This window comes from Pipistrellus kuhlii, unplaced genomic scaffold, assembly GCF_014108245.1.
Source record: "Pipistrellus kuhlii isolate mPipKuh1 unplaced genomic scaffold, mPipKuh1.p scaffold_m20_p_8, whole genome shotgun sequence".
Taxonomy (NCBI): domain Eukaryota; kingdom Metazoa; phylum Chordata; class Mammalia; order Chiroptera; family Vespertilionidae; genus Pipistrellus; species Pipistrellus kuhlii.
The window spans coordinates 68,127,316-68,152,921 of record NW_023425584.1 but is presented as its reverse complement, the minus strand read 5'-3'; the positions used below and the strand labels follow the sequence as shown (position 1 = coordinate 68,152,921).

General features: G+C 52.8%; 1 protein-coding gene across 4 annotated transcripts in view; it reads right to left on the bottom strand.

The window, feature by feature from the left end:
• Positions 1-1,359: 1,359 nt before the first annotated feature.
• The window catches only part of ZNF395 (zinc finger protein 395), a 44,384-nt gene continuing 20,137 nt past the window's right edge, over positions 1,360-25,606 (bottom strand). For 2 of the 4 annotated variants that reach the window (XM_036423954.2, XM_036423953.2), the window contains 9 exons: positions 18,674-18,947; positions 16,101-16,333; positions 13,798-13,907; positions 9,868-10,103; positions 9,400-9,500; positions 8,305-8,584; positions 6,617-6,709; positions 5,718-5,821; positions 1,360-4,920 (listed from right to left, as the gene is read on the bottom strand). In XM_036423954.2, the coding sequence (XP_036279847.1) occupies positions 4,809-4,920; positions 5,718-5,821; positions 6,617-6,709; positions 8,305-8,584; positions 9,400-9,500; positions 9,868-10,103; positions 13,798-13,907; positions 16,101-16,333; positions 18,674-18,934 (1,530 nt within the window). In that variant the 5' untranslated portion in view covers positions 18,935-18,947 and the 3' untranslated portion in view covers positions 1,360-4,808. Of the gene's footprint in view, positions 4,921-5,717; positions 5,822-6,616; positions 6,710-8,304; positions 8,585-9,399; positions 9,501-9,867; positions 10,104-13,797; positions 13,908-16,100; positions 16,334-18,673; positions 18,952-25,606 lie in introns of all 4 variants that reach the window. The other 2 variants (XM_036423952.2, XM_036423956.2) reach the window with 2 other exon arrangements.

The following is a 25,606-nucleotide window of genomic DNA, read 5'->3' as shown; positions in this document are numbered from 1 at the left end:
TCTGGGGCGCCCAGACAGAGTGACTGAGGAATCCACCGTCTAGCACATGTGTCAAACACAAGGCCCGCGGGCCAAATCCGTCCCGCCAGGCCTTGCAATGTGGCCCGCACCGCGCTGTCATCACTGCACTCCGCTGCGTTTCCATCACAATGACAGTTTATGACTGTTCAGTAAACCATTCGGCCCGCGATTTAGGCTGGATTTTAGATTTTGGCCCCTTCTCTGATTGAGTTCGACACCCCTAGTACAGCGTAAGGGAGGGTGAGGCACTCTGTTGAGGAGGTGAGAGCTGGAGCAAGGGGGAGTCCCTGAACCCGCTGAGCTCAGCTCTCAGCAGGGGCGCAGCCATTGGCACACAGCGCAGGCAGGGCCCCCGAGAGGCAACTTCTCTATCCTTCAGGCCCTCCACCTCCAGCCTGGGGCCTCCTGTGGGTCAAACAGCCAGAAGCCAGACAGTTAGAGGTCCACAGACACAGCCACCAGGTAAGGCTGAGAGGGCCCAGGGCTGCAAATGAAGAATATCCAATTCAACGTCAGTGAGCGGATGTGGGGGCTTGGGCAAACAGCACTGAAGCAGATTCCATCCAGGGCTTTCTTAGAGAGATGTGGGGGACAGGGACAAAGGGAAGGAGGAGAAAGAAGCCCTCTTTTCTACCTCAAGGCAAGAAAAAAGGCCAAAGGACAACCTCCCGCATCAGCTTCCAGGGCTTCTGGACTTGACCAGCCGTGACCAAATTCCCGGGCCCTCTCACAGCATCTTCCCCCTCACCGCCAGGCCCTGCTTGGGGTCCTCGGAACCCGCTCCTCATGGTCCTGTGTTGCTTTCTGCTCCCAGCACCCTCCCCACGCAGGCCAGCTCTCACTGGCCATTTGGGCCATCCCAGACCATGGAACCAATGAATTCAGGGAGTGGCCCAGGTTGCTCACTAGATCAGAACTCGTCCCGTAAGTAGAGTTTAACTTATTTTCTCCTAAGTCACTTACCAACTCGCCAACAGACTCGGCAACATGGCCAAGAACACGTTCCCCGTTGTCATTATAAGCAACACAGGAAATAGTTCTACTGCCTGGATTGCAATCCTAGTGCCCTGAGTTCCCGGGGTGTGACCTCGGGAGGGTGATTTAACCTCACTCTCTTCATCTGTGAAATGGGGATCATAATAGTAACTCCTTCAGAGGGTTACTGAAGTCATCCATAACTCTTGGCCTGGTCCCTGATCATGAAACCTATCGTTATTCTAAGCAAATGAATGTGGGGCTCTGCCCGTCAGGTGACTGACATGCTGTAGTTGGTTTGACACCAAGGATATCCTTTGCAGGGGGAGGGGCCGGAGGGACAGGCACACAGTAAACCAGACAATGTACCATTTTATTCCTTATAAAATATATTTCATATTGTTGCTGTAAAAACATTACATTTCACATTTAGAAAAAAAAAACAAAACTTTTTAACGGTAAAAATAATACTTGGAAGACAGCTGGGGGGAAAAGGCGCCAATAAGACAAATTCACAAATGAGATTTATCTCCCTCCCTCTCCCTCTCTCTCTCTTTTTATTTATTTATTTTTTTTATATTTTATTTGCCCCTGGTAAAGTCAGAACCTGGGAGGAGCAGAAAATAACAGGACAGATTTCTTCAAACAAATCAGAGTACCCTCCTCCAAATTAACCATGTCCTCCCAGGAGAGAAGCCATCGGTGTGCCATCGCCATGTGGGCATCTCTCGGCGTGCTCTCTGCAACTGCAGGGCCGCTTCCCCGGCCAGCTCACACCTCACATAACTGAGTCCGACCACTGTGCTCGCTGGTCAGTCCTTGTGCTTTGCACCTGTGACCTCACTCGGCCACGGACCTTCTGGACTCTCTCTGCACTGAGCGAGCCGAGGGCAGGCTTCATAGAGTGACGGCTGGTCACAGCAGGTACCAGACTCCCCGGGTAACCCCAAGAAATGTTCTGAATAAGGGTAACATCCGTGGAATCGAGTTTCCCCCAAAATAACTGCATTGGAGCATCCGTCCTGTTACTTTCGAGCGTGCACCTCTGGCATCAAGATGCCTTCTCTCAGGTTCTGCTGCCCAGGTGGGCTGGGACGTAGGGAGAGAGATACAGAGATGAAAAACAAAAAACAAAACCAGGCATGATCGCTGGATCGGTTCACAAACCACCCCACCCTTCGAGAAGAAACAAACGGGGGTAACCCCGAGGACAGACCACACGTCAAGAATCAACACAACAGCCACGAGATTGAGGTGCGGGAAGAGGGAAGCCGGGGGCGGGGGGAGTGAGGGGGGCACCACCACCCGAAATAAGACAGGAGCAAATGCAGACAGAGAAAGCGGCACCAAAATAAAACATCAAAATATAAGATAAAATAAAAAATAAAACCACCTCAGTTTTTTCAGTCGTCCCGTCAATGTCTGTCTTCCTTTCTCTGCCCTGTGTACCAAAGACATGAAAAGCCTGCCTCCCTCAGAGAAAATCTTTATATCCGGTTACATACGAACAATCCAAACTGAGGGAGGCGGGGGGAGAACAGCTTTTCAAAAGATGAGACTCAGCAAGAGCTCTGATGAAGAAAGGAAGGGAAGGGAAGATACCCCCGGGCAGCGTCCGCGTCTGAAACCCGTCCTCCCTTCCCCTCCCCTCCCCTCCCCGAGAAGCCCAGAACACGGACAGTGCGGGAGGTGAGTGAGTCAGGATGAGCAACCACCTGCTTTCCATCCTCGGGGAGGCTGAAGGGACAGGAAGGAGCGCCCGGGCCACTTCCTGCGGGCCTGGTTTTGAGCTTTCCCCGAGGAAGAGACTCCACATACCTTTTTTTCACAAAGTTATAAAAATATACCCCATCACCACCCAAGACACTTGTGCATAACTGTCTTTCCCTCCGTCACCAAACCCGGGTCCCCATCACCCTTCACCAAGCCACGCCCCTGTTCTCTTCTCGCGGGCAGGTGTTCTAACACCCCGCCTGCCTCCCACCTTGAGGCATGTGCATGTTTCCCGAGGGAGCGGCCAGAGGAGCTCCTGGGAGCCAGGTGGTTCCCACCTCGGCTCAAGGACAGCCAATGGGGAGATGCTGCTGCTCTGTCCCCCAGGAGTGAGTGGCATGGTGGGCTTCCCTGAGCCCCTCCCTGACATCCAGGACACGGGTCCAAGGCAGCTGGTCAAGCAGGCCCCAAGGAATCGCCACGGTTCCTGGGAAGAAAAGCAGGGCTCTGAAACCCACCCGGGCCTTCCCTCGGGGCTCAGCTCACCCCATCTTAACCCCTGGCTGGCTCGGCACTAAACTCCCCACATCTCTCTCCTTCTTCCCAGCACAAGCTTTGCTCATTAACCTCCTGAGCAATGCAGTAGGGCTCCCCTCAATGCCTGAGTCCTCCAGAAACATCCTGGGAGCTGTGAATGCATCCCCAGGTCCTCCTCACTCCATTTCCCCAGCCCTCTCTCCGACCTCCTCCATCCTGCCTTCAGGCAAGAAGGTGCTCGGCAGGTACCTGGGAAGGTTACACCACACTAAGAGAAGGTTGCCTCCTCCTCACTGGGCTGGGCCAACCCGGGTTAAAAATAAAAAATAAAAAAATCCAGAAGCCTCCTGCCTTGGGTCCTATCCTACCTGCCACCTAAGGGAGGGACGGGATTGCTCCCAAAGGGGCAGGGAAGCCATCGAGCAATGAGAGACCTGCCAACTGTTTCTCCATCGGTGGGCAAGCCGCCACTCACCTCCCCTGCCCATGCTCTTCTCTCTCCTTCCCCACCAGCCCTGCCGGGTGGCAGCCTCGGGGCGGGAATGGGGAGATCCCTGGTGAAACCAGAGACAGAGAGGAACCTACCACCCAAATAAAAGGGGACCTTTAATCCCCTTTTGAATACATCCTCCTGAAGAAACTAACGTGTTTCAGGGGAGTCCTTCCCAGCAGAGAGCTCTCACAGAGACGGAAACCCTCTCGCTTTTCCTCAAGGAAAGAGGAAAGAATATCAAGGTAGTGTTCGGCCGCACGTCAGAATGGGAATTCTTATCCGCCTTCTGGCTCAGCGATGGGGGACCGCCTTTCAGAACACGAGGCGTCTGGGCTGTCGAAGAGGCCGTGCAGTCTGTGCGGGGATGCCCCCCAATGCCCGAGGGGACCCAGATCCAGAGCGCCGTCAGCAGAAGCCTGTCCTTTCACTTCCGTGGAAGCGGTTGGTGAGACAAGCTCTCTATTCTCCACAATTCGGGTGGAGAAGGGCTTGCTGGGGGGAAAAGGAAAAAAAAAAAATTCGCCCAGACACCCCCCACTCTTCCCACCCCAAGGCGGGGTCTGCTCTCTGAGTCATCAGCCAGAAACTTTTTTTTTTTTTTTAAGAAAAGTAAATTCATCTTGCTCACAGTCCCTTCTGGGCAGAGTTGAGAAAGCAAAGAATCCACCCACTCAGCAGGAAACAGAGCGAGCTGTTCCTTCTTTTGATGCTTACACACTCACCCCCCCCCACCCCCCGAGAGAGGGGGTGTGGGGAGGGGAGGCGCACACGTTCTTTGGTCTCTAGTTCGCTGCAGAATACCCTTGGTCAGTTTTGGCTCTCTCCTGGATGAGGGGGCGGAAAAATAGGTTCGTTTCTCTCTCTTTTTAAAAAAAAAAATAAAATGTTCCCGCAAGGGAGGGGAGAAAGGGGTTTCAGTATTAAACCTCTGCCAAGAGAGCCCACACTCCCGGTGTCCACGTGTTATCGGTAGGTGTCCGCTGCGGGCTCACGGGTCTGCCTGGCGTCGTTGTCCGGCCGCCGTGGGGCCGGGGGCGGCGAGGAGGAGCCGGCCGGCCGGGGCGGCGGTTCAGTCCAGGAAGCGCTGGCAGGCCTTCTTCCAGCGGCAGGCGGTGCACCACTGGTCCCGGTGCTCGATGCCGTACACTTTGCGGCACTTCTTGGCCTCCCCGCGGGCCTTCCTGCCGAGGGAGGGGAATGAGGGCACTGTCACGCGCTGGTGGTCAGCCCTGGAGAGTGGCCAGGTCAGCCCTGGAGAGTGGCCAGGCTGAGCAAACAGGCAGAGGTGAGAAGGGAGGGGAGGGGGGAGCGTAGGGGGCCGGAGGACCGCGTCTCCTTAGCGTCTGGTGTGTCCTCCAGCCGGGCTCACCCTGCCCCGCCCGGTTCCCGGGGTCAGTGGCCTCAGTAAATATTTACTAGAGGCCCGGTGCACGAAATTCGTGCATGGGGGCGGGGGAGGGAGGGGGCCGCGCGTGCACCTGTCCCTCAGCCCAGCCTACACCCTCTCCAGTCTGGGACCCCTCGAGGGATGTCCAACTGGGATCCAGGATGGGGCCTACATGAGCAGTCGGACATCCCTCTTACAATCCAGCACTGCTGGCTCCCAACTGCTCGCCTGCCTGCTTTCCTGATTGCCCCTAACCGCTTCTGCCTGCCAGCCTGATCACCCCCTAACCACTCCCCTGCCAGCCTGATCGCCCCCTAACCGCTCCCCTGACAGCCTGATCGCCCCCTAACCGCTCCCCTGCCAGCCTGATCACCCCCTAACCGCTCCCCTGACAGCCTGATCACCCCCTAACCACTCCCCTGCCAGCCTGATCGCCCCCTAACCGCTCCCCTGCCAGCCTGATTGCCCCTAATTGCCCTCACCCCACCCTGCGCGGTTCCTAGGGTCAGTGGCCTCAGCGTTTGCACGCGCAGTGGAGACAGTGGGGATGAGAGCCAGGAGGAGGTGGTGGGCAGGCACGGAGGGCCTTACCTGGTGCTGCTCTGGGCCCGGGGTGGAGACGTGACGATCAGGTGGGATTTCACGGCAGGCGGTGGCTGCTGGGGCTCGCTGAAGCTGAGCGACCTGCTCCGGACCTGGGCACGGAGAGAGGGGCCGTGAGCACAGGGCAGGCGGCCATGCCGGCGGGGCCCCTCCTTGTGGCAGGAGGGCCCGCGTGCCTTTCCCGGAAGGACATTTCGGACGGAGGTGAACAGGGGCCGGGTGAGGGGAGAGCCTTTTAGTGACGCTCGAGAGAGAGAGAGAAGGAGCCCTGGGCAGGGGCGGTGGCCACTTTGGCGGACTGAGAGGCCGTCACCACGGTGACAGAAAAGAAGGGACTGCACTGTCTCGATGCCACGTTCAGGCACCCAGGCTTCCCAGTGTGCGATCCCTTCCTGCCGGAGACACGTGAGACCAGAACCCGCTGCGGGTGGTACCAGTGGCTTCCAAGGCACTTTAGTTCAGAGGCAAGCCACCTGAGCACTGGTCCACGGTGGCCGAGAGATTTCTGATCCAGCCTAGACAGCCCCCCCCCACCCCCGCCTTCTTGCTGGCCCACCCTCTTCCCCTCCAGCTTTCCCACACTCTCTCCCTTCTTAACACGCACCACAGGCACGCGGGCCCAAAAGGGCCCTGACCCTGGCCTCGCCTGGTGATTTTCTTGGCAATAAACTTGCACGAAGTTTAATAAACTTCTCTGCAGGCACCCTCCTTCCACCCTCTATGAGGGGCTGGGACCCCCTGCCAGGCCAGGGGGCGATCTTCACAAAGTGTGGGTGCTGCCGACCAGTGCGAGGAGAGGGCCCCCCAGCACTGGGTGTGTGTGGCAGGGCCCTGGGCTCGGTCCAGGGCCCCAAAGTGCCGCTGGGCTCAGAGAATGGCACACTCACCGGAGTGAAGGAGGAGGCCGTGGAGGGGGCGGCGGCCCAGCTAATACTGGTGTAGATGTGCGGGGAGACGGGGATCTGGAAGGACGGCAGGGCCTGCGGAGACAAGACAGCCTCAGCCCAGGTCCGGCTCTCAGACTCCGCCCACCCACCTGTGCCGTCAGGATGCACAGCAGCAGGTCTCTGGCTGGAAACCCTGGAACCCACCAGAAGGCCCCTCCCAAGAGAAAGAGCCAAGTTCCCAACTCTCTGACACTGTCTCCTTAGCCACAGGCACCAATCTCTTTTGGAAACCCCTCTCAGAGCTGGTGCACATGCTAGCCTCCTGCTGCCATCATCACCCACCAAGAACACACTAAAGGCAGTTCCCCAAAGACGCCCTAAAGGGAGCGATTGCTGCATCTAGGGTAGGGAGTGCCCAGCAGCCACGTGGAATTAGCAACACTCTCCGGGATGAATGGGTTTAGGTTTGTTCATCCATACACTAGCCACAGCCGAAACCGGTCTGGCTCAGTGGATAGAGCGTCGGCCTGCGGACTGAAGGGTCCCGGGTTCGGTTTCGGTCAGGGGCATGTGCTTTGGTTGCGGGCACATCCCCGGTGGGGGGTGTGCAAGAGACAGCTGATAGATGATTCTCTCTCATCGACGTTTCTAACTCTCTATCCCTCTCCCTTCATCTCTGTAAAAAAAAAAAAAAAAATCAATAAAATATATTTTTGTAAAAGAAAAAAGTATATATTTTTTAAAATAAATAAGAAAATATATATATATTTTTTAAAGCCTCCGGGGACAGCCAGCCGCCTGAAGGGCCACCTGAAAGTTGGCCAAACATGAAAGAGCTAAGTGATCCCTCGTTCTAATGAGGACACCTGGCTCGTTTTGTACAGGTTTTCCGACTGAAAGCACTGCTGTCTAATGACTAACCTGCACATCTGCCTGGAGTCTGGTAAGATCAGGCTGTGGGCACGGAAGCGTTGTAAGAAAAATGGGCACGTGGTTAAGCTGTGCGTTTACTGAATACCTACTGTGTGCACAGGGAAGACCATCCTACATAACACCCCCCTCTGCGACAGCTTTCCCAACCACATGGGCATCCCGGCTTGGCCCTTCCTATACCCACAACAACGTCTGGTGCCTCCAGTAGGGCACACGGACGATTATAATTAATCATAGTTACATATGCATTTCTTTCTCCGGCTAAATGGTGCATTTCTCAAGGTCAGGGACAATGTCTTATTCTGTCTGGAAAGCTTACCCCACTGACACACAGTAGGGTGTTTTTTGTGTGTGTTTTTTTTTAAATAAGTGGTGGGTTGTTTGTTAACATATGACTCTAGGGACTAGAGATTTGCTCTGGAAAGCCCCAACTACAGGACTCTGTCCGCCTTGATAGCCGGCGGCTAACATCTCCCCAGTCCAAACCCATCAACCCGGGTGCTCGGGGATTCAGCCAGATTTCTAGGACTCGCTCGTGACAGCCACCGAGGGAGAACGCGGGAAACCCCACGTGGTCAAGGGTGACTTATTTCCCTTTCCTTCTCTGTAGAGGTTAGAGGCGACCCATTTAGCCACAGGGCTCCGCCTCCAATCGGGGTGGTCAGTGGCCTGCGATCAGGCTGGTTGGTGGGCAACAGGTCAGACACGGGACATCCTCACGGTCACAAAGCTAAGCTCCCGCCGCCCAGCCATACCTGGTATGCATGGTCGGCCTGAATGTGCCAGAAGGAGCCGGGAGCTGACTTGCTCAGAGCACCGGAGGGCAGGCAGGATTCCGGGCCCGGGTGCTCTGGGCCCGAGGGCTGGCCTTTGGGAGCAGGCGGTGGGAGAATGGCGAGGGGCGGGCTGGCCACGCCGGGGGTGGGGGCCGAGTCGGCGGCGGGGGTGCCGGCAGCAGCAGCTTCCTCCTTCATCTGCACCTCCGTGTAGTAGAAATCCTCCTCCCGCTTGAACTGGTCGGAGTCCACAGAGTCCCTGTGTGGGAAGGGGACGCAGTGGTGGTCAGGGACACGCTGCCTCAGTTCAAACACAGGGGAAACTGAGGCACAAGGCGGTGGGGGGATGTCTGCTCTGAGCCACCCAGCGAGTCAGGGAAGGAGCCCAAGAGGCCACACAGGAGCCTGTCCCCAAGGCAGCATCACGGGGAGGACATGCTTGTGCATCCATGGGGCCGTTTCTCCTGCACCTGAGGCTTCTCCTCCCTTCAGGGTGTCCGAACCTCACCTCCTGCAGGAGGCGTCTGACCCTGAGCCCGGCCACGGGTCCTGTCGGGCCCAGCTCGTTGCTGTCACAGACTCTCCTCCAGGGGAAGGGCTGTGAGCCAGTGCCTCAGCCAAGAGCAGCTCTGAGCAGGGAACGGTTGCTGCACTAAAGGGTAGGACGTCCCCAGCAACCACGTGGAATCCAATTGCGCCCCAGGTCCCCGAGGGAAAGCAGGGGCAGGCCTCGCCGTGGGGTCTCACCCCGTTTCTACCCAGAACTACAACAGCTTGCATCCTGCAGGAGGCTAGATGACACACCCACAGACAGACGGATGGTGCTCCCTCCCCAGGAACAGCTAGATGGACATTCACTGCGACGGGATAGGAGACCGGTCCTTCCTTCCCAGCAAGGAACTCCCTCCAACAGGCTACTCCGCTGGGCCCGGGGACAGGCACCAGGTGGCGCTCTCGAGTGAGTCATTTCCTTGGAAGCATTCTGGGCTGTGGGTCCCCGGCAATCAGCAGGGTGAAGGGGGAGACAGACCTGAATGCTCCCGGAGGCAACCAGGCCCCGGGCTCCACACCTACCCCAGGTGGAGGGCTTTCACGTGCCGCTTGATGCCCACGATGGAGCGCAGGACTTTGCCGCAGTTTGGCCACAGGCACTTGTACATCACCTTCACCGAGTTCTAGGGGAAAGGAAGACAGGGTCATCGGGACGCGTTCCGCTCCTCCATCCCCTTCCCATCCTCACCCCCTGGGGACTTCAGCCTCCTGCAAACAAAAACCCAACAGACGGCTCTCCGGAGCCAAAGAGACGGACAGGCAGGGGCAGAGTGCCTCGGCCCAGGAGCCGGGCCTGTCAGACCCAGCCAAAGCCTCACGCACACAAGCATCAGGAGAGAAACAGAAGAGGCGGGGGCTGAAGGGAGCTCCCGGGAATGTCTAGAGGGAACAGCAGCAGCCAAGGAAAGCTGAAATGGGATGGAGGCCGGGGACGCCTGGGACCGGTGGGGCCTCGCCAGCCTGAGCTCACGTGCACACAGCACCACGTACCTTTCTTTTACGTGGAGCCGGTTCATCCAACAGGAACGCGTCCGGATCCGTTTCGAACCCAGGATCGGTTTGGGGAGAACCAAAGGCGTCCCCCAGGTACTTGGGGCTGGCCTGGGGGTGCGGGGGCGAGGGGGTGGAGACGCCACTGCTGGCGCTCCAGTGCCCGCTGGTGGTGCTGCTGCCGCTGTCGGACACGTCGCCACTCTCCTTCCACGGGTCGCAGGCCGCGCGGGAGGCTGGCAGAGAGAAGAGGGGGGCGCTCAGGGGCCAGTCCCCAGACGGAGCTGCTGGCCATGGCCCTGTATACACCGGATTCCACACGGGCAGCCCACGTCAGAGGCCACGACAGTCTCGTTTGGAGCCCGGGTTCCTGAATCCAATTCCTGGCTCTGGCTCTGCCTGGCCGTGCCATGTCAGGGAGGAAAAACCCAGTAAACATGAGGAGACAATGCCACTCATCGCAGCCACGTCCCTGGGTCGTCCTGCTCGGCTCCAGTGGGCATCTCCTGCCACGGCCACGCTGGTCACCACTGACCAGCAAGCACACACTGGAGCTTCCTCTTGTATAGTATTAACAGAAAGAGAACCTAATTAAAATGTGTTTCTCACTGCCCCCCTGGTGTGGCTCCGTGGTTAAGCATCGACCTATGAGCCAGGAGGTCACGGTTCAATTCCTAGTCAGGGCACAGGCCCGAGTTGTGGGCTCAGTGCCCAGTGGGGGGTATGTTGGAGGCAGCTGATCAATGATTCTTTCTCTCCATCGATGTTTCTGTCTCTCTCTCTCCCTTTCCCTTTCTCTCTGAAATAAATGTGTGTGTGTGTGTGTGTGTGTGTGTGTGTGTGTGTTTTAAATGTGTTTCTCACTTTATATGTTTAAAAAAAAAAAGGCAGCGGCCCAGGCCACCATGACCTCCTGGTTGAGCATCAACCTATGACCCAGAAGGTCACGGTTTGATTCCCAGTCAGGGCACATACCCAGGTTGTGAGCTGGATTCCTAGCGTGGGACTTGCAGGAGGCAACCAATCAATGATACCCTCTTATCATTGTTTCTCTCTCTGTCTCTCTCCCTTCCTCTCTGGAATTAATAATTAATAATTATAAATAAATAAATGCAGGGGGAAGAGGAAGGGAGAGATTCTACTGCTTCTAGGCCTAAAACAGTGAGTGAGAAGGTGCACAGACCTGTGCCGGGGACCACTGGGCGCCTTCCCCACAGTGGAGTAGGATGGAAAGGCCAAACTAGGAGCTTGTTGGCCAGGCTTTCTTGAAAAAAATGCCTATTGATCACTTAAATCCAGGCAAGTCCATCCAAGACTGCCGGTGGGAAGAAACCACTCGGCCAGCTCTACAGCCACTGGGACGTGTACCGTCCATCAGAGGTGGCGGCAGCCCAGGCGGCTGCTTTTCCCCACGCGTGATGCGTTTAGAGAAGATAAGCTCTGAGAGCAATTCAGACCAATGACAAGATGCCTGGGTGACGCCCAGCAGGGCTCTGAACCTGCCGCCTGCTCCCGGCAGGGCCTCTGAGCAGGAGGAAGATCACAGTGAGATGGGACACTTTCCGTTTTCAAGTTGCCTGTCTTCAGGCTGCGTTAGGCCCAGCCCAGACTCTTCCACTGCCTAGGCCATAAGTCCCAATTCCTAGGCAGGACAGGAGAATCTGACATTCTCACACACAGAAATAGCGCGAGAAGAGGGGAAGCATGCGGTGCCCACATCCCCAACTACCCCAGCTCCACCACAGGCGGGCTTTCCACAAAGCCTTCTCCGTAACCTGGGCCCTGAGATGGACGGACACGACCTCTGGAGCCAGGATACAGATCCGCTGCTTTTCTCCCATCCTGCTCCATATTCCCAACTGCTTCTCAGCTGAGCCAGGCCCCTGGGGTGGATCCCCAGCATGCATTCCTGTTGCGTGTTGCCCATGCCGGCTCCCCTTCACCAAGCCACACCTGCCCGCAGGAGCCCACCCACACAGCATGGGAGGCTGTGAGCTCTTCCCTCCCTCAGCGTCACTGTCAAGTCTCAAAGCTATGGCCCCCTGGAGACCAAGAGGGTATGACATCTATACATGGGGCTTACAAAACAGGAGAGCCCTTTAGGGGGAGAGCTCAACAGCCCCAACACCCCAATAGGTCCAGGGCCCCCACACACCCACTCAAGGAGAGAAGGGCAGAGAAGCAGAAGGCGACATCTAACGCGATCAGGGCTCTGGAGAAGAGCAGGTCACACACAGGGAAACCCTACAACCCAGCCACCTCCCGCCGGGAGCCATGGGCATGGCTCCAACGCTGGAACTGGCAGGCGGGCACGCGGAGAAAGAAAAGCGTTTTAAAAAGAAAAAAAAAGGTTAATTTCACAAAGGAGTCTGTACGTTGTCAGGCGAACATGAATTCCTCTGCCTTTGATCGGGCGATTTTCTAGGGAGGGTACCAGCTATTCTATGCGTGAAAATGAAGTGCTCCTCTGCAAGTGCACAGCAATGAGAGCACACAGCGAACCTCTAAGAAATATTTATAATCCCCTCCGGTGTGTGCGCACACACACACACACACACACACACACACACGTGCACAGAACCACCCTAACAACACAGACACCCAAGGGAAGAGTGGTATCTGTGCAAACAGTATCCGTTATCCGTGACCGGAGCAAGGCTGGGGTGATTGTGTAGACCACGCCTTGTGGCAGAACACTCCAATATCATTCGCTGCCAAGGAAGCCTTATATGTCCACTGATTTCAGTCATAAGACCAGACATAAAATGGAGGGGGAAAAAAGTCTTTAATAAACTACTGAATTTTGTGTCCAAAAGGGACTTCAGATATCAAGATGGTGGCATATTATGTTAGATATGTATGTGTTGGTGTTGGGGTGTGTGTGTGTGTGAATATTATATATGTATTCTACACACAGATATATACATTAAACCCGATGGGAATTGAAGTCAATGATTTTCTTTCCCTTTCTGACACATTTCTGGATCTTCCTCCTCTTGACCAAACCTCCTGGATCTCCTGAACTCGTAGAGTTTACTGAGAACTTAAAACTGACTCCCTACACACCATGCTTCACCACAGGTGGGATAGCAGACACAGCAACCTGCTAGCAAACTCGTCGCTGACGACAAGCTTTGGGTGAAGGAAGTAAATTTACTTCATCGCTCCTTTCAACTGGAGGGATACCTGTAAAGGCCACTTTCCTCTGACTCCGTGTTTCCAGTGAGAGCTCACCAATGAAAAAGTTATTCCCTGGGAGTAAGTCAGGCCAGCCCCACAGCGAGTTTCCAAACGAAACACTTCAGGTTTGCCACCAGCCTTGCCGAACTGCTAATATCCAGCAACCCTTCTCCTTCCTCCCATTTTACGGATAGTGTATTTTGGGGGTCGCACCGGAAGAAGTGCCCTTTAATTTGTCAATTTGCTGTGAAGTCGTTCTGTTGCAATCAGATTTACTTTAGACTTGGGCTTGTTTATCCCAGGTCCTTGGCCTGTAGGCCCACGCTAATTTGTAAGGCTGAATGAGGCACTTGGAACCGGGGCGTGAATCTTCTGAGGCCCCTAGGGGGCCATTCAGTAAGTTTCCACCTCCGTGAACTAAACATGCCTCTCTGGGCCTGGTGCAGGCCCCACCAAAGTGCCTCGCTCACTTACTCCCACAGAAGAACTTACTCAAGTGGCCAGGGTGGCTCAGCCCCGTGCTCAATCATCTTCACCATGCGCCAGGAGGCTTCTCCCCAGAGGAGGGAACTGAGGAAAAAGAACGGAAGCATCCAGCTCAGCGTCACTCAGCCAGTCTGGGACATGGGAAAGAAGGGACTCTGGAATCCTGTGGCCGGGCCAGTACGTTGGCCATTCGCTGCTCAGAGCAGAGGACGTGAGTGATGAGGCTCTGCCACACCCAGAACCCACGCGGACTCCCTTCCTCACCAGAGAAGTTGGCCTCGGCCCCAGGAGGACTCTGCACGACCGGGCTGCAGGACAGGGACGTCAGCACCATGGCCGCCATCATCTCGTCCATCTCCACTGCCTCCGACTTCCTGGATTCAAACAGGCGAGGGCCAGAGGTTACATGCGGACACTGCTGGTCACGTGATCATATTACCTATCTGGGCTGTCCCCTCCACACCCCCACTCCAATCAGCCAGGGTGTACATTAAATAAAGCATGAAGGTCTCCCCTCACTCTTGGTGAAAAATACTCATTCTGGGATTACGTTTATAGTATCGGTCAACCCCCGTATAGGGGGGGCGGTCCCCATCCTATTGCTGACACCCAGAGGCAACTCCATTCTCTCCCCTGAATTCACTTCCTAAATAACTCTGCAGCTTAAAGTAAAGAACTGTATTTGGGGAGAAGGAAGGAGAGTCAAAGCAATGAAAAAGAGCATGGACAAAATTAGGATGCCCACTAGAATTCGAAAGCACTAAAATTACCTTTCGTTCCCCATCTTATACTTAAATTTATGAGGAAACAATTACACTAACCAATTCCTTTCCCCTCCCCCAAGAAAAATGATGAGGAATTCTGTTAGCTTCTGAATGTCAACAGAATCTACTTCGTAAGCGATGAGCAAGTAAGCCAGAAGCACTAACGTAAACCTCAATGCTTTAAACAGCAGAGGTCTATAAAATTGTACATGTAATTTGTTTGTTTTTTTTGTTTTTGTTTTTGTTTTTTTAAATATATATTATTGATTTTTATACAGAGAGAAAGGGAGAGAGATAGAGAGTTAGAAACATCGATGAGAGAGAAAGTCATCGATCAGCTACCTCTTGCACACCCCCCACCGGGGACATGCCCGCAACCAAGGCACATGCCCTCGACCGGAATCGAACCCGGGACCCTTCAGTCCCCAAGCCGACGCTCTATCCACTGAGCCAAACCGGTCCTGGCACATGTAATTTGTTTTTAATCCATATAAAGCTACATCATGTGGAAGTACATTTAGACCTGTCTATAAGTTAATGCTAAGGTATGTAAAGGTGGTCTGAAATAAATTTGTAGCTAGCTCCTCTGTTTCACAGGACTGTAATAATCTTTTCTTCACAATTCAGATCCACCAAAATGTGTGACTGGGTTTGAAGTTGTTAAACTGAAACCCGTAATATATTTCACATATTAGCATCCCTTTGTTTTATGTGATCTTTGTATTTTCATTTCCATGGAGTAGAAAAACACATTCTTTTGCCAATATTCCTCTGAATTCACATTCACAAATATTGTTGCTCTGGTCTGCTCTCAATATTCTGGGTGTGCTGTCACAGGCAGTATTGCCCACAGACAAGCACAGAAAGAGGCGGAATGAGGCTTGCACGTCCTGGGTATAAGACAATCTCCACTGGCAGGTTTTCTCTCTTAATTTTAAAAGATCAATGTACCAAGAGTATGTAACAGGAACTAGGAGAGAGATATATACATATATTCCCGCTCAGGGGAAAATTGTATCATAAAATTCTAAAGCAAGATATACATTCAAACAGTCTGCGTTCAACATTAATGGTTTTGAATTATGTTGAGCACCTAAAACTAATACAAAATAATACTAAACGTAAACTGTAATTAAAAAATAATTTTTATTTTTTTTTTAAATCAATGGTTTCGAGCGTCTAAGCGAGGGGTCAGCAATCTACGGGCTGTGGACCAGATGTAGCCTGCCGCCTGCTTCTGAATGGCTCCCAAGCCAAGAATGGGTTTACATTCTTTAAATGGTTTTAAAAATCAAAAGAAGAGTATTATTTCTTGACATGTGACACATAAAATTGAAATCTGAGTGCCCATAAGTGAAGTTTTATTGCAGCACAGCCGTGCCTGTGTGTTTCCTCATTGTCCGGGGCTGCCCTCACGCCACCACAGCGGAGCGGAGTCTCTGGGACTGGGCTTGCGTGGCCCACAAAGCCCACCCTCCGCACCATCTGGCCCCCTCAGAGCAAGTTCACCGGTTCCTGATCGAAGCCATTGTTTCTGTCTCTCGTCATGAAAAACTAAGACCTAATTTTATTCTAAGTACGGAAAGAGGAAAAACAGCCCTTCGTCAAACCAAAAAACAGCAGAACAGATACCGTGCCGGGTGTTTCTAAAGGATGCCGTCTCTTCTCTCGGTGTCCCATCTGTCCAATATCCTGACCACTACACACCTAGGACTTCCACGTTCCTCCCCCATCGCAGAACGTGCCACCACCCCACGCTCACCGCCCACGTGGTTTTCGGAGCGACGGCTCTCCCACACAAACCTTTTCGGGACGTCAATGTTCCTGGAGACCGGCCTGTAGGCTTGTGCCTGGGTTCCCGGCTCCGGAAGGGGCCCCTGGGGAAGAGGACCCTGCAGCTCGGCCAGCCACACCTCCTCCGCTTTGCAGCAGATCTGTAACTTCTGGTCCAACAGCCAGACGGTCACCTTGTCCTCTGCCCAGTTATGCTGCTCCACCAGGCCTGGGCACTCCTGCCCCCCGTACCACACATACACCTGGTGGGAGAGCGAGAAAAGCAGCAACCGTGGTCAGCACTTGGTAGTTCTTACCGCCCAGAGCCCAGGTTCTGGGATTCACCTAGACTAGGGGTGTCGAACTCAATCAGAGAAGGGGCCAAAATCTAAAATCCAGCCTAAATCGAGGGCCGAATGGTTTACTGAACAGTCATAAACTGTCATTGTGATGGAAACGCAGCGGAGTGCAGTGATGACAGCGCGGTGCGGGCCACATTGCAAGGCCTGGCGGGACGGATTTGGCCCGCGGGCCTTGTGTTTGACACATGTGACCTAGACCAACTAAAGTCCCTGCCTCAGTGGTAATGCAAGCAAGACGCTGCCAGGCAACTGCTTCCCACCTGAGCCCCCGGTGGATTGGTTCTTCTAAAAGCAGATCCTGCCGAAACCGGTTTGGCTCAGTGGATAGAGCGTCGGCCTGCGGACTGAAAGATCCCAGGTTCGATTCTGGTCAAGGGCATGTACCTTGGTTGCGGGCACATCCCCAGTGTGCAGGAGGCAGCTGGTCGATGTTTCTCTCTCATCAATGTTTCTAGCTCACTATCCCTCTCCCTTCCTCTCTGTGGAAAAATCAATAAAATATATTGAAAATAAATAAATAAATAAAAATAATAAAAGCACATCCTTATAGACTCTAGACACCAAAGGTTCTCAACGTGGGGCACGTGCCCCATAGGGAGGCAACTTGGTTTTTAAGGGGGGCAATTCGAGAATGAGTTATTAACAGTGATTTTTTTTTGCACTTTTTATGGTTCTAGGGGCCACATTTACAGCATATAAATATATATACTGTGACACATTTATGCATTTCAGTTCTCTATGTTTTGAAATTTTATTTGCTGTTTTTTCCATATCGTTTCATATTATTATTATTTTTTAACAATGTCTTACTGATTTCTTCTTCAGTACTTCAACTGTCCTTTTGTTCTTTTATTCTTCTCTGTCATGGATGCCGTGTGCTTTGGAAGCTTGCTCAGACCAAGGTAATGGCCTTTTAGGCTTCCGCCACGTAAACAGAAGTTCACTTTTTGAATAATAAGAATTCTATGTCATGGGTGGGGGCAGTCAAGATTTTAGAGATGCTTAGGTGGGGCATGGCCACAAAAAGGTTGGGAACCATGGCTCTATATGGAGAAGGTGAACATGTCAGTTTCTGAGATTTTTTTTTTTTTCTTCTGAACTTAGAGTCTATATTCTATTAAGCTTAAGTTGTTATCATCTTAAAATAGACAGTTTTCTGTAAGCCTTGTAGTAACCCAAAAGGAAGGAAGGAAGGAAGGAAGGAAGGAAGGAAGGAAGGAAGGAAGGAAGGAAGGAAGGAAGGAAGGAAACACCTCTAATCAAAAAGATAAAAAGAAAAAGAATCAAAGCATGACTATGAAAAAAAAAACAACAACAAACCCCAGAAGACAGCAAGAGAGGAAGAACAAAGGAATTACAAAACAGTCGGAAAATAATTAACAAAGCAACAACAGGAAGGCCTTACCTACCAATAAGTGCTTTAAATGTAAATGAGTTAAATTCTCCAACCAAATGACTTTGGAATCCATGTCCATCCTCCTGAATTCTTGCCCTGCATTGCCTTCAAAGTTCTATATGTCTCCTGGTTCACAACTACTGCCTTGAATTACTCGCCCTGCATCATCTTGCCCTCTAGGGACTTCTGAGTCTACCTAGGGACAGGGTGGTAGGGATGGCAAGGTCAGCTGTCCTCCCTCGAGGGCTGCCTAGCAGAGGGGGAAGCGAGCTGTGGGAGACAGAAGCCTCGGCAGGGAGACAAAAGGGAGAGTCCACTTGTGGACCGTGGAGAAGGCAGTGAAAGAGAAGCCCGGGCCCCTGCATCCAGTGATCACAGCAGGTGCGGGCCCTGACACAAGGGGAGAAAACACTGGAAAGGGAAGGCCAAATAGTAAACGAACACCTTCCTCTCTTATTCAAAGACACAACCTTATCAACCTCTCATACGCCTGCGATTCTTCCTGTTGTTTTGTTAAGTTGCAAACCAAGACATGTTTAAACAAAAACAAAAAAAAAAAAACTGGGCTCTGGCCGTGCTTGAAACTGAGGTTTTGAGCGGGCCTAAGCCCAGCATGTCCGATGTCAGGTCTCACCAGCCTTTTCTCCAGGCAGCCCTGTCAGTCAGAGAGGAGTCTCAGATCCGCTGCTGACAACTCATTCTCCCGAGAAGCCTGCTCTGCTGCCCACAGGCCCCCAGGGCTGCAATAAAGGTCTGTGTGCATGCAAAGCGATGCCCAGGGAGTTTCTGCCTGTAACTCGGGGCACCCCTCGCCTGCAGGCCACAAGCCTGGGAAGATGGGGCGCCTGTCCACACAGGGACCATCCTACCTTCTGCCCGGGCTGGAAGGCCATCTGCTGGAGGCCTGAGGTGCCGGGAGCCTTGAGGACGTCCTTGGGCTGCTCCTGACAGGAAGTGTCCTTAGAGGTGAGGAAGGGCTGGGGAGCCGCCCCCTCCAGCAGCTCCGCCTGCGGCTCCAAAGAAGGGGGCGTGGCCTCGGGCGGCCCCAACACGCGGGCTCCCAGGAGGGACCGTTTGCCGAGGCGCCTGGACAGCACGCTGGCCATGCTGCCCTCTTCCCTGAGGAGGCAAAGGGGACACAGAGTCCGTTAGCCATGGTCCGGGGGAGTCAGGAAGCTTCCGGGCCATGCCCTCCCCGCACGCAGCCGAGGGAACATTTGATAGGAACTCTTGCGACATTTTTCTTTTTACAGAAGTAATACCCAGTTCTCGTAGGGCAGTGGTCGGCAAACTGCGGCTCGCAAGCCACCGGCGGTGTGCCGCTCTGTGGACGAATGAGTTTGCTGATTACTGTGCTAGAAGATTTAACTGCATCAGTCAATGTTATTTGATAAAAAAAAAAAAAAAAAAAAAAAAAAAACCCTTTTAGAAACCACAAAGGATCTGCCTAGGCCGATGCAGGGGTGGGGAACGTCGGGCCCTCGGGCTGTTATAAGGCCCATAGAATCATTGGCCGAGCCTTGCCAAGGCAGTAGGGGTGAGTTAATTAAATGTTTGACCAAACCCAGCAAGCTAATTTTTAAGTCGATCTTTTTTTTTTTTTTTTAATGTTTATTTTATTGATTTTTACAGAGAGGAAATGAGAGGGATAGAAAGTTAGACACATCGATGAGAGAGAATCATCGACAAGCTGCCTCCTGCACACCCCCCACCGGGGATGTGCCCACAACCAAGGCACATGCCCTTGACCGGAATCGAACCTGGGACCCTTCAGTCCGCAGACTGAGGCTCTACCCATTGAGCCAAACCGGTTTCGGCTAAGTCGATCATTTTGCTTGGCCCTGGAATGATGTTCTACATGTCCAAATGGCCCTTGGCAGGAAAGGGGTTCCCCGTCCCCTGCTGTAGAAGCTTTTCGCAACCTGCAAAGTGTGACGGAAAGGGGGTTTCCGGAGTCTTTTACTCAGAGCCTCAAGGGCTGGAAGCAGAGAGCATGGTATCTCCACCATGAATTCCCCAGAAAGCAGAGAAAAGGTAAGAACCAGGTTGGAGTCACAGCACCCATCAGGTGTCTGGTGGCTTCCATCCAGTAACAACACTACTGTGGAAAGCTTTATTATAATAAAAAGGTGACAAGTGAATTCTTGGCCAAAAAAAAAGAAGAAATATGTACATCCAATTAACTGGATTTTTACAGCCCACTCTCCTCCCTTCATCCTCGAAGCCTCAAGCCAGAAACAAGAACCTCGGACTCTCCCATTTAATTCCGTGGAGCAAGTAAGAGCTAGAGGCGAGGCCGCAGTACCATGGTGAGACACCAGAGGGCAGCATCCATCCAGAGAAAAGAAACCACCCTTTTCTAGACCAAAAAAAAACCCAGTAGCCACCCCCACTTTCCACAACAGGAAGTTTGAGGTTTCTACCTCTGGAAATGAAGAAAAGGTCCTATTTCCAAAATTCCTGGGCTTCCAGTCTCCAGATGAAGCCTGAAATATTGCGATAACAGGCCCTGACGATGTTTTTTATCAGCCTTCTTTTCTTTTTTGTTCATGTAAAAAACTACTTTTTATTTGGTTTGTGAAGGGGCACGCACCTTCCAAAGCCAGTGGGGTTTGCCGAGCTGGTGAACCAGCCCACCTTTGGTTTGCTCCCGGGTCTGTTTGCTCTCTTCTCTGGCCTTTCTCCAAATTCCACACTGAATTGTGCTCTATGTTATTCGTTTATGGTATGCCCACCTCTTCATGTTTAAAAGCAGAAGAGAAAGAAGGAAGAGAAACTGCCTTTGCCGAGTGCCTCCTCGGCACTGGCTTTCACAAACTGTATCTAATTTAATCCTAGGGGACAATCTGAGATAAACATAATGGTCTTTTACTTCTGACGGGGAGACTGAGCCATAGAGAGTGAGGGTGCTGAGGCTGCACAACCAGGAGCCCCAGCAGAAGGGGGGGCGGGGTTTGAGGGGTGCTGCCCCCATGTCTACCTGGGGTCAGAGGTCATAATCCTGCCATTATTCCCGGAGGTGTGGGATCTCTCAAAATACAACACTCCATTACGTTGCTTTTTATCTACATGGTATTCCTCCCCCCCACCCACCCCCGCTTTGTCAGTGAACCTTAATAAAAACAAATAAATAAAAATAAAAGGGGGAAACCACTCTGACCCTGCAAGTCTCTACTTCAGTTTCTTTGTACAGATTCTTTCCTTGAGAAATCTCTCCTCCAGTCTTAGCCTCTTACCTACAAAACAGAGGTCGTGGCTTCGGCCTGACCTTGTTCGGCAGCCCGGGCGCTGTTAATCATTTAGTGCTTTGGGGAGACCTTTATACACGCACTGCCCTCTAGAGGGAGCGGAGGGATTATGCAACCGGTCTCAAAAGTTAAAAGATGTCAGCCAGGTTTACACGCGTGACTGACAGCACGGAAGGGAAATAAATACGAATCTAGACTGAAGGTAGGCTGGGCAGCATCGCCCAGGGGGGGTCACTGCCCCTCCTGTATTTATCAGCACACTCACTACATGGCGGACATGGCTCTCCAGGTCACAAGAGTCCTTCGAGGGCTCCGAAGTGGACCGGAGCGCCTCCGGAGGTCAGCGGGCAGCGGGGTGGAGGAGCCAGGCTGACGCTGGACCTCCGAGGGACTCTCCAGGCTCACCTGTTCCTTTCCCCCTGGGCCTGAGGGTCCCACCTTCCCTCCTAGGACACATCGATCGATCTACCTGGAGACTTCTTCAAACCTCTCTTCCCTGGTCTCTGCTTCTATTCACTCCCCTGTGGGTTTCTTGCTCGGGAGCAATCCAAGGCCCGTATAAACCAGCCATTTCCCTAATTTGCCATAGGATCTGGTACAGCCAAGAGAAATCAAGAAACAGCCTTCAAAGGATAACAACAACAACAACGTCTCGACATGTAGCCAAATCTCACTTTATGACGTTACATTCTTTTTATATATATATATATATATATATTTTTTTTTTTTTTTATTGATTTTTTACAGAGAGGAAGAAAGAGGGATAGAGACTTAGAAACATCGATGAGAGAAAATCATCGATCAGCTGCCTCTTGCACACCCCCTACTGGAGATGTGCCCGCAACCAAAGCACATGCCCTCAACCGGAATCGAACCCGGGGCCTCCCAGTCCGCAGGCCGACGCTCAATCCACTGAGCCAAACCGGCTTTGGCTGATGTTACGTTCTTGACTCACGGAAATCGCGGATTGAAACAAACCGGTTGCTACAAAGGACTTCCTGCTGATGCACAGTCTGAAGGGGGTCCCCTCCCGTGCCTCTCACCCCTTCCGCTGTCACACACGGGGAAGGGGCTAGCGAACTAGAATATGTATTCTGGTCCGTGTCCAAAGCGGGGGAGCCCCTTCTCGGGCTCAGAAAACATGCTCCGATGTGCTGGTAGCCCTTCAGGGAGGACATCCGCCCTCCGTTAAATAACTGGAACAGGCAGGAGAGGAAAACAAACCCTCTCTGTGGTTCTGAGTTGCAAATTGCTATTTGACATGTAACCGTTGCCGGACAACCACATGTCCCGGGCCTCTCACGCACCATGGCTGTTCTCTCCGGCCCAGGGACCCTGCAGCAGGCCATGGCGTCACCGAGAGACACTTCTAGGGCACAGGTCATAGGTCCAAATGATTCCGTAAATCACTAATAACTTGGGTTGGTTGGTTGGTTTGTTTGTTTGCTTGTTTAGTTAAGGAGAGTTAAGCTTGGAGTGAGACTCTCGTTTGCTAAACCTTGGGTGCCTGCCACAAGCTCTCCAATGAACAAGTAATTTACGGATCCAGGTGAGGGACAGCCACCCGCTGCCCGGTCTCAGGTTCTCTACTAACCTCAGCTTTCTAACTCACGATCTCCGCTGGTGACCACTGCACAGCACGCCGGTGTGAGTGGTCAGTTCTCTGGCTGATATTTGCATACCATCCTTAAACGTTTATCAGAGAGGTGCTCGTGTTTCCCCTTAAAAGTCTGCCAAGTTTTGCCCAGCTGGTGGGGCTCAGGGGCTGAGCTTCAACCTATGAACTAGCTGGTCCCGATTCAACTCCCAGTCAGGGCGCATGCCCGGGGTGGTGGGCTCGATCCTCAGTAGGCGGCATGCAGTAGGCAGTCCATTGCTGATTCTCTCTCTCGTCACTGATGTTTCTATCTCCCTCTCCCTGATTCCATTTCTGAAACCAATCAAAATATATTTTTAAAGAAAATCTGTAAAGTTTTAACCTAAAAATTTTCCCACGGTGGTGTCCTAAGCTCACTCAAAGGTTAAAATGTAGCGATAAACGTCTCTTGCTTTTACAACACAACTCAGTGGAGAGCAGGATTCCCACACCTCTTAGCCAGGGCGGTCTCTGAGAGTGCATGTGCAGGTATTTACAATGTATGTGGCCTCTCAGAGTGAAGGTCACCGTCTGAACTTGGCAGAAGCAAGGTGTCATACCCCGGCACCACCACCCAAATGCCGCCGGTGGTTCTCAAGTCTTTTTTCTCTTTTTTCTTTTTTTCTGGACTGCCTTCTCCAGAGAAAGTTAAAAAAAAAAAAAAAAAAATTCACTTCACTGAGCATATACTGACCTTTTCTTCCCAGAGGACTCTCTGCCCAGCCTGGCTTTGGACAGAAAACCCTCCAAGAGCAGCCAAGGCTATGAGCCAAGACTTTTACATCTCCCAACTTATGTAACAGTCCCTGTTATACCATTCTTTTTTTTTTTTTTTTAATACATTTTTATTAGTTTCGGAGAGAAAGGAGCAGCAGAGAAAGATAGAAACATCAAAGAAAGACGGGAACTGTAAACTCCTGGTTCATAGGTTGATGCTCAACCACTGAGCCGCACCATTTTTAAAACGTGTGGTGTACGTTTTAGGTTTTCACAATGCAAGCTTAAGGTACACAGCACTGAGCGAGTTAGTGATTGATTCAATACCAACATTTCTAAATCAGCTATTCAAAGAATGACCATTTGGATTTTCAGAGCATTTAAATTCTTTTTCTTCTCCTGAAGGCTTTTAAAAACTAGATGACACGCCATGTGTACGTGTGGGCCGGTGTGGCTCAGCGGTTGAGCATCGACCTATGAACCAGGAGGCCAGGGTCCAAATTCAGTCAGGGCACAGGCCTGGGTTGTGGGCTCCAGCCCCAGTGCGGGGTGTGCAGGTGGCAGCCGATCCATGATTCTCTCTCATCGTGGATATTTCTCTCTCTCTCCCTCCCTCTCCCTTCCTCTCTGAAATCAATAAAAATACATTTTTTTTTAGAAAATAAAAAATAATAATTAAAACTGGATTACACCGATCCATGTGTAAGAGTTCAGACTCCCCATAAAATTAAAGTGACAGGCTACTATCAGGGTGGACAGGACTCTTTGGGGTTGCCCCACCTCCCTTTCAGGGGCCGGAATCCCGGTCCCAGCATCCCCTCGGAGCGAGCACCCAGCCTCCCCGCTGCTGTGGGTAAAAGATGGAACAGGATCACGGAAGGGAGAAACAAGGGGCCCGAAGCTCAGTGCTATTTTCCTGTCCCAGCAGATGGGCTGTAGAAACGGGCCATCGACGGGTGACACCGAATTTCCTCCAGCAAATTAACACACGACCCTCATCAACAAACACCTGTGTTGGTTCGACCACACAACCGTCTTCAATCCCGTGAAAGAGACACACCACTCTGCTTGCCCGGCCGGCAGGACGAACGTGTGTTTTCACCGTTCTACCCAGGCACCGGCCCGCTTCCCCTTTCCTCACACCTCGCTCCCCGTCGGCTCCCAGACCGCCAGGGCCACACGTGGCTCCCGGTCCCACGCGCTGTCATGCATGCACGACGCTGCACGGCACACGACCCTTCTCAGCACGCTGCTCGGTGCATAGCCGGGGCTTAGGAACCCGTGATTCTAACAGAACTAAGGGGCCTGTCTCCTCCTCGGACTGCAAGCCCGTTGAGGGCAGAGGCCATAGCTTGCTGATCTCCCCAGACATGTGATTTTTAAGGAGATGATATTCCCAGAAAGCCCCCGATTTCAAAAAGGAGATGTGTTCTAAGAAGCAGTACGTGCTGCTTGCCCTACCATGGAGACAGGTATCAAGAGCAAAGGGGGTGTCGGGGGTGTCCCCCCACACCCAGTTCTAAGACAGGAGGGCTGCCTTAAAAACAAGTTGGGAATGCCAAATAAGGAAGCAGGCGCAGGGAAAACCGAGCTCACCGGTGTGCGTGTGGGCGGCAGAGGGGTTCCCAGCGCGGCTCTGTACATGCACGGGGGGGAGGGGGAGGGCCCGTGCCATGTGTACGTGTGGGTACGTGCGTGCAGGGTGGTCAAACCTGATTTACACCCTGCGAAAACTATGTGAGCGCTCCAGGAGGGCGCGGGGAGGGCGGGCGGGCCAGCCGGCGATTGCTGACTCGGCGTTTTACCCAGAGGCTGCAGCAAGGAGGGAACCAGGAACTGAGTGTCTCCAGGAACACGAGCCTCAGAGAATTAACAGTTTTCTCCAGCAGCTTTCAGAGTAAGCGCAGAAGAGACCCGCGCATTAACTCAAACCACCCGTGCGTCAGTGCTTCAGTGGCACTGGGGTTTACACCCATTTTAATGCTCACACACTGGGGACCTTCCCTGTTTTTCCTGACCGCCCAGCAGCTCAAGAAAATGTGGGCAGACAGCATAATCTCCATGTGACAGCTCAGAACACCGAGGAGGTCCCCTGTGTGCCGAAGCGGGCAAGCACTGGCGCTGGCCGCTTTCCTGGCTGCTCCCCGGTCCTGTTCTCTCTTCCCCACAAGGGGAGA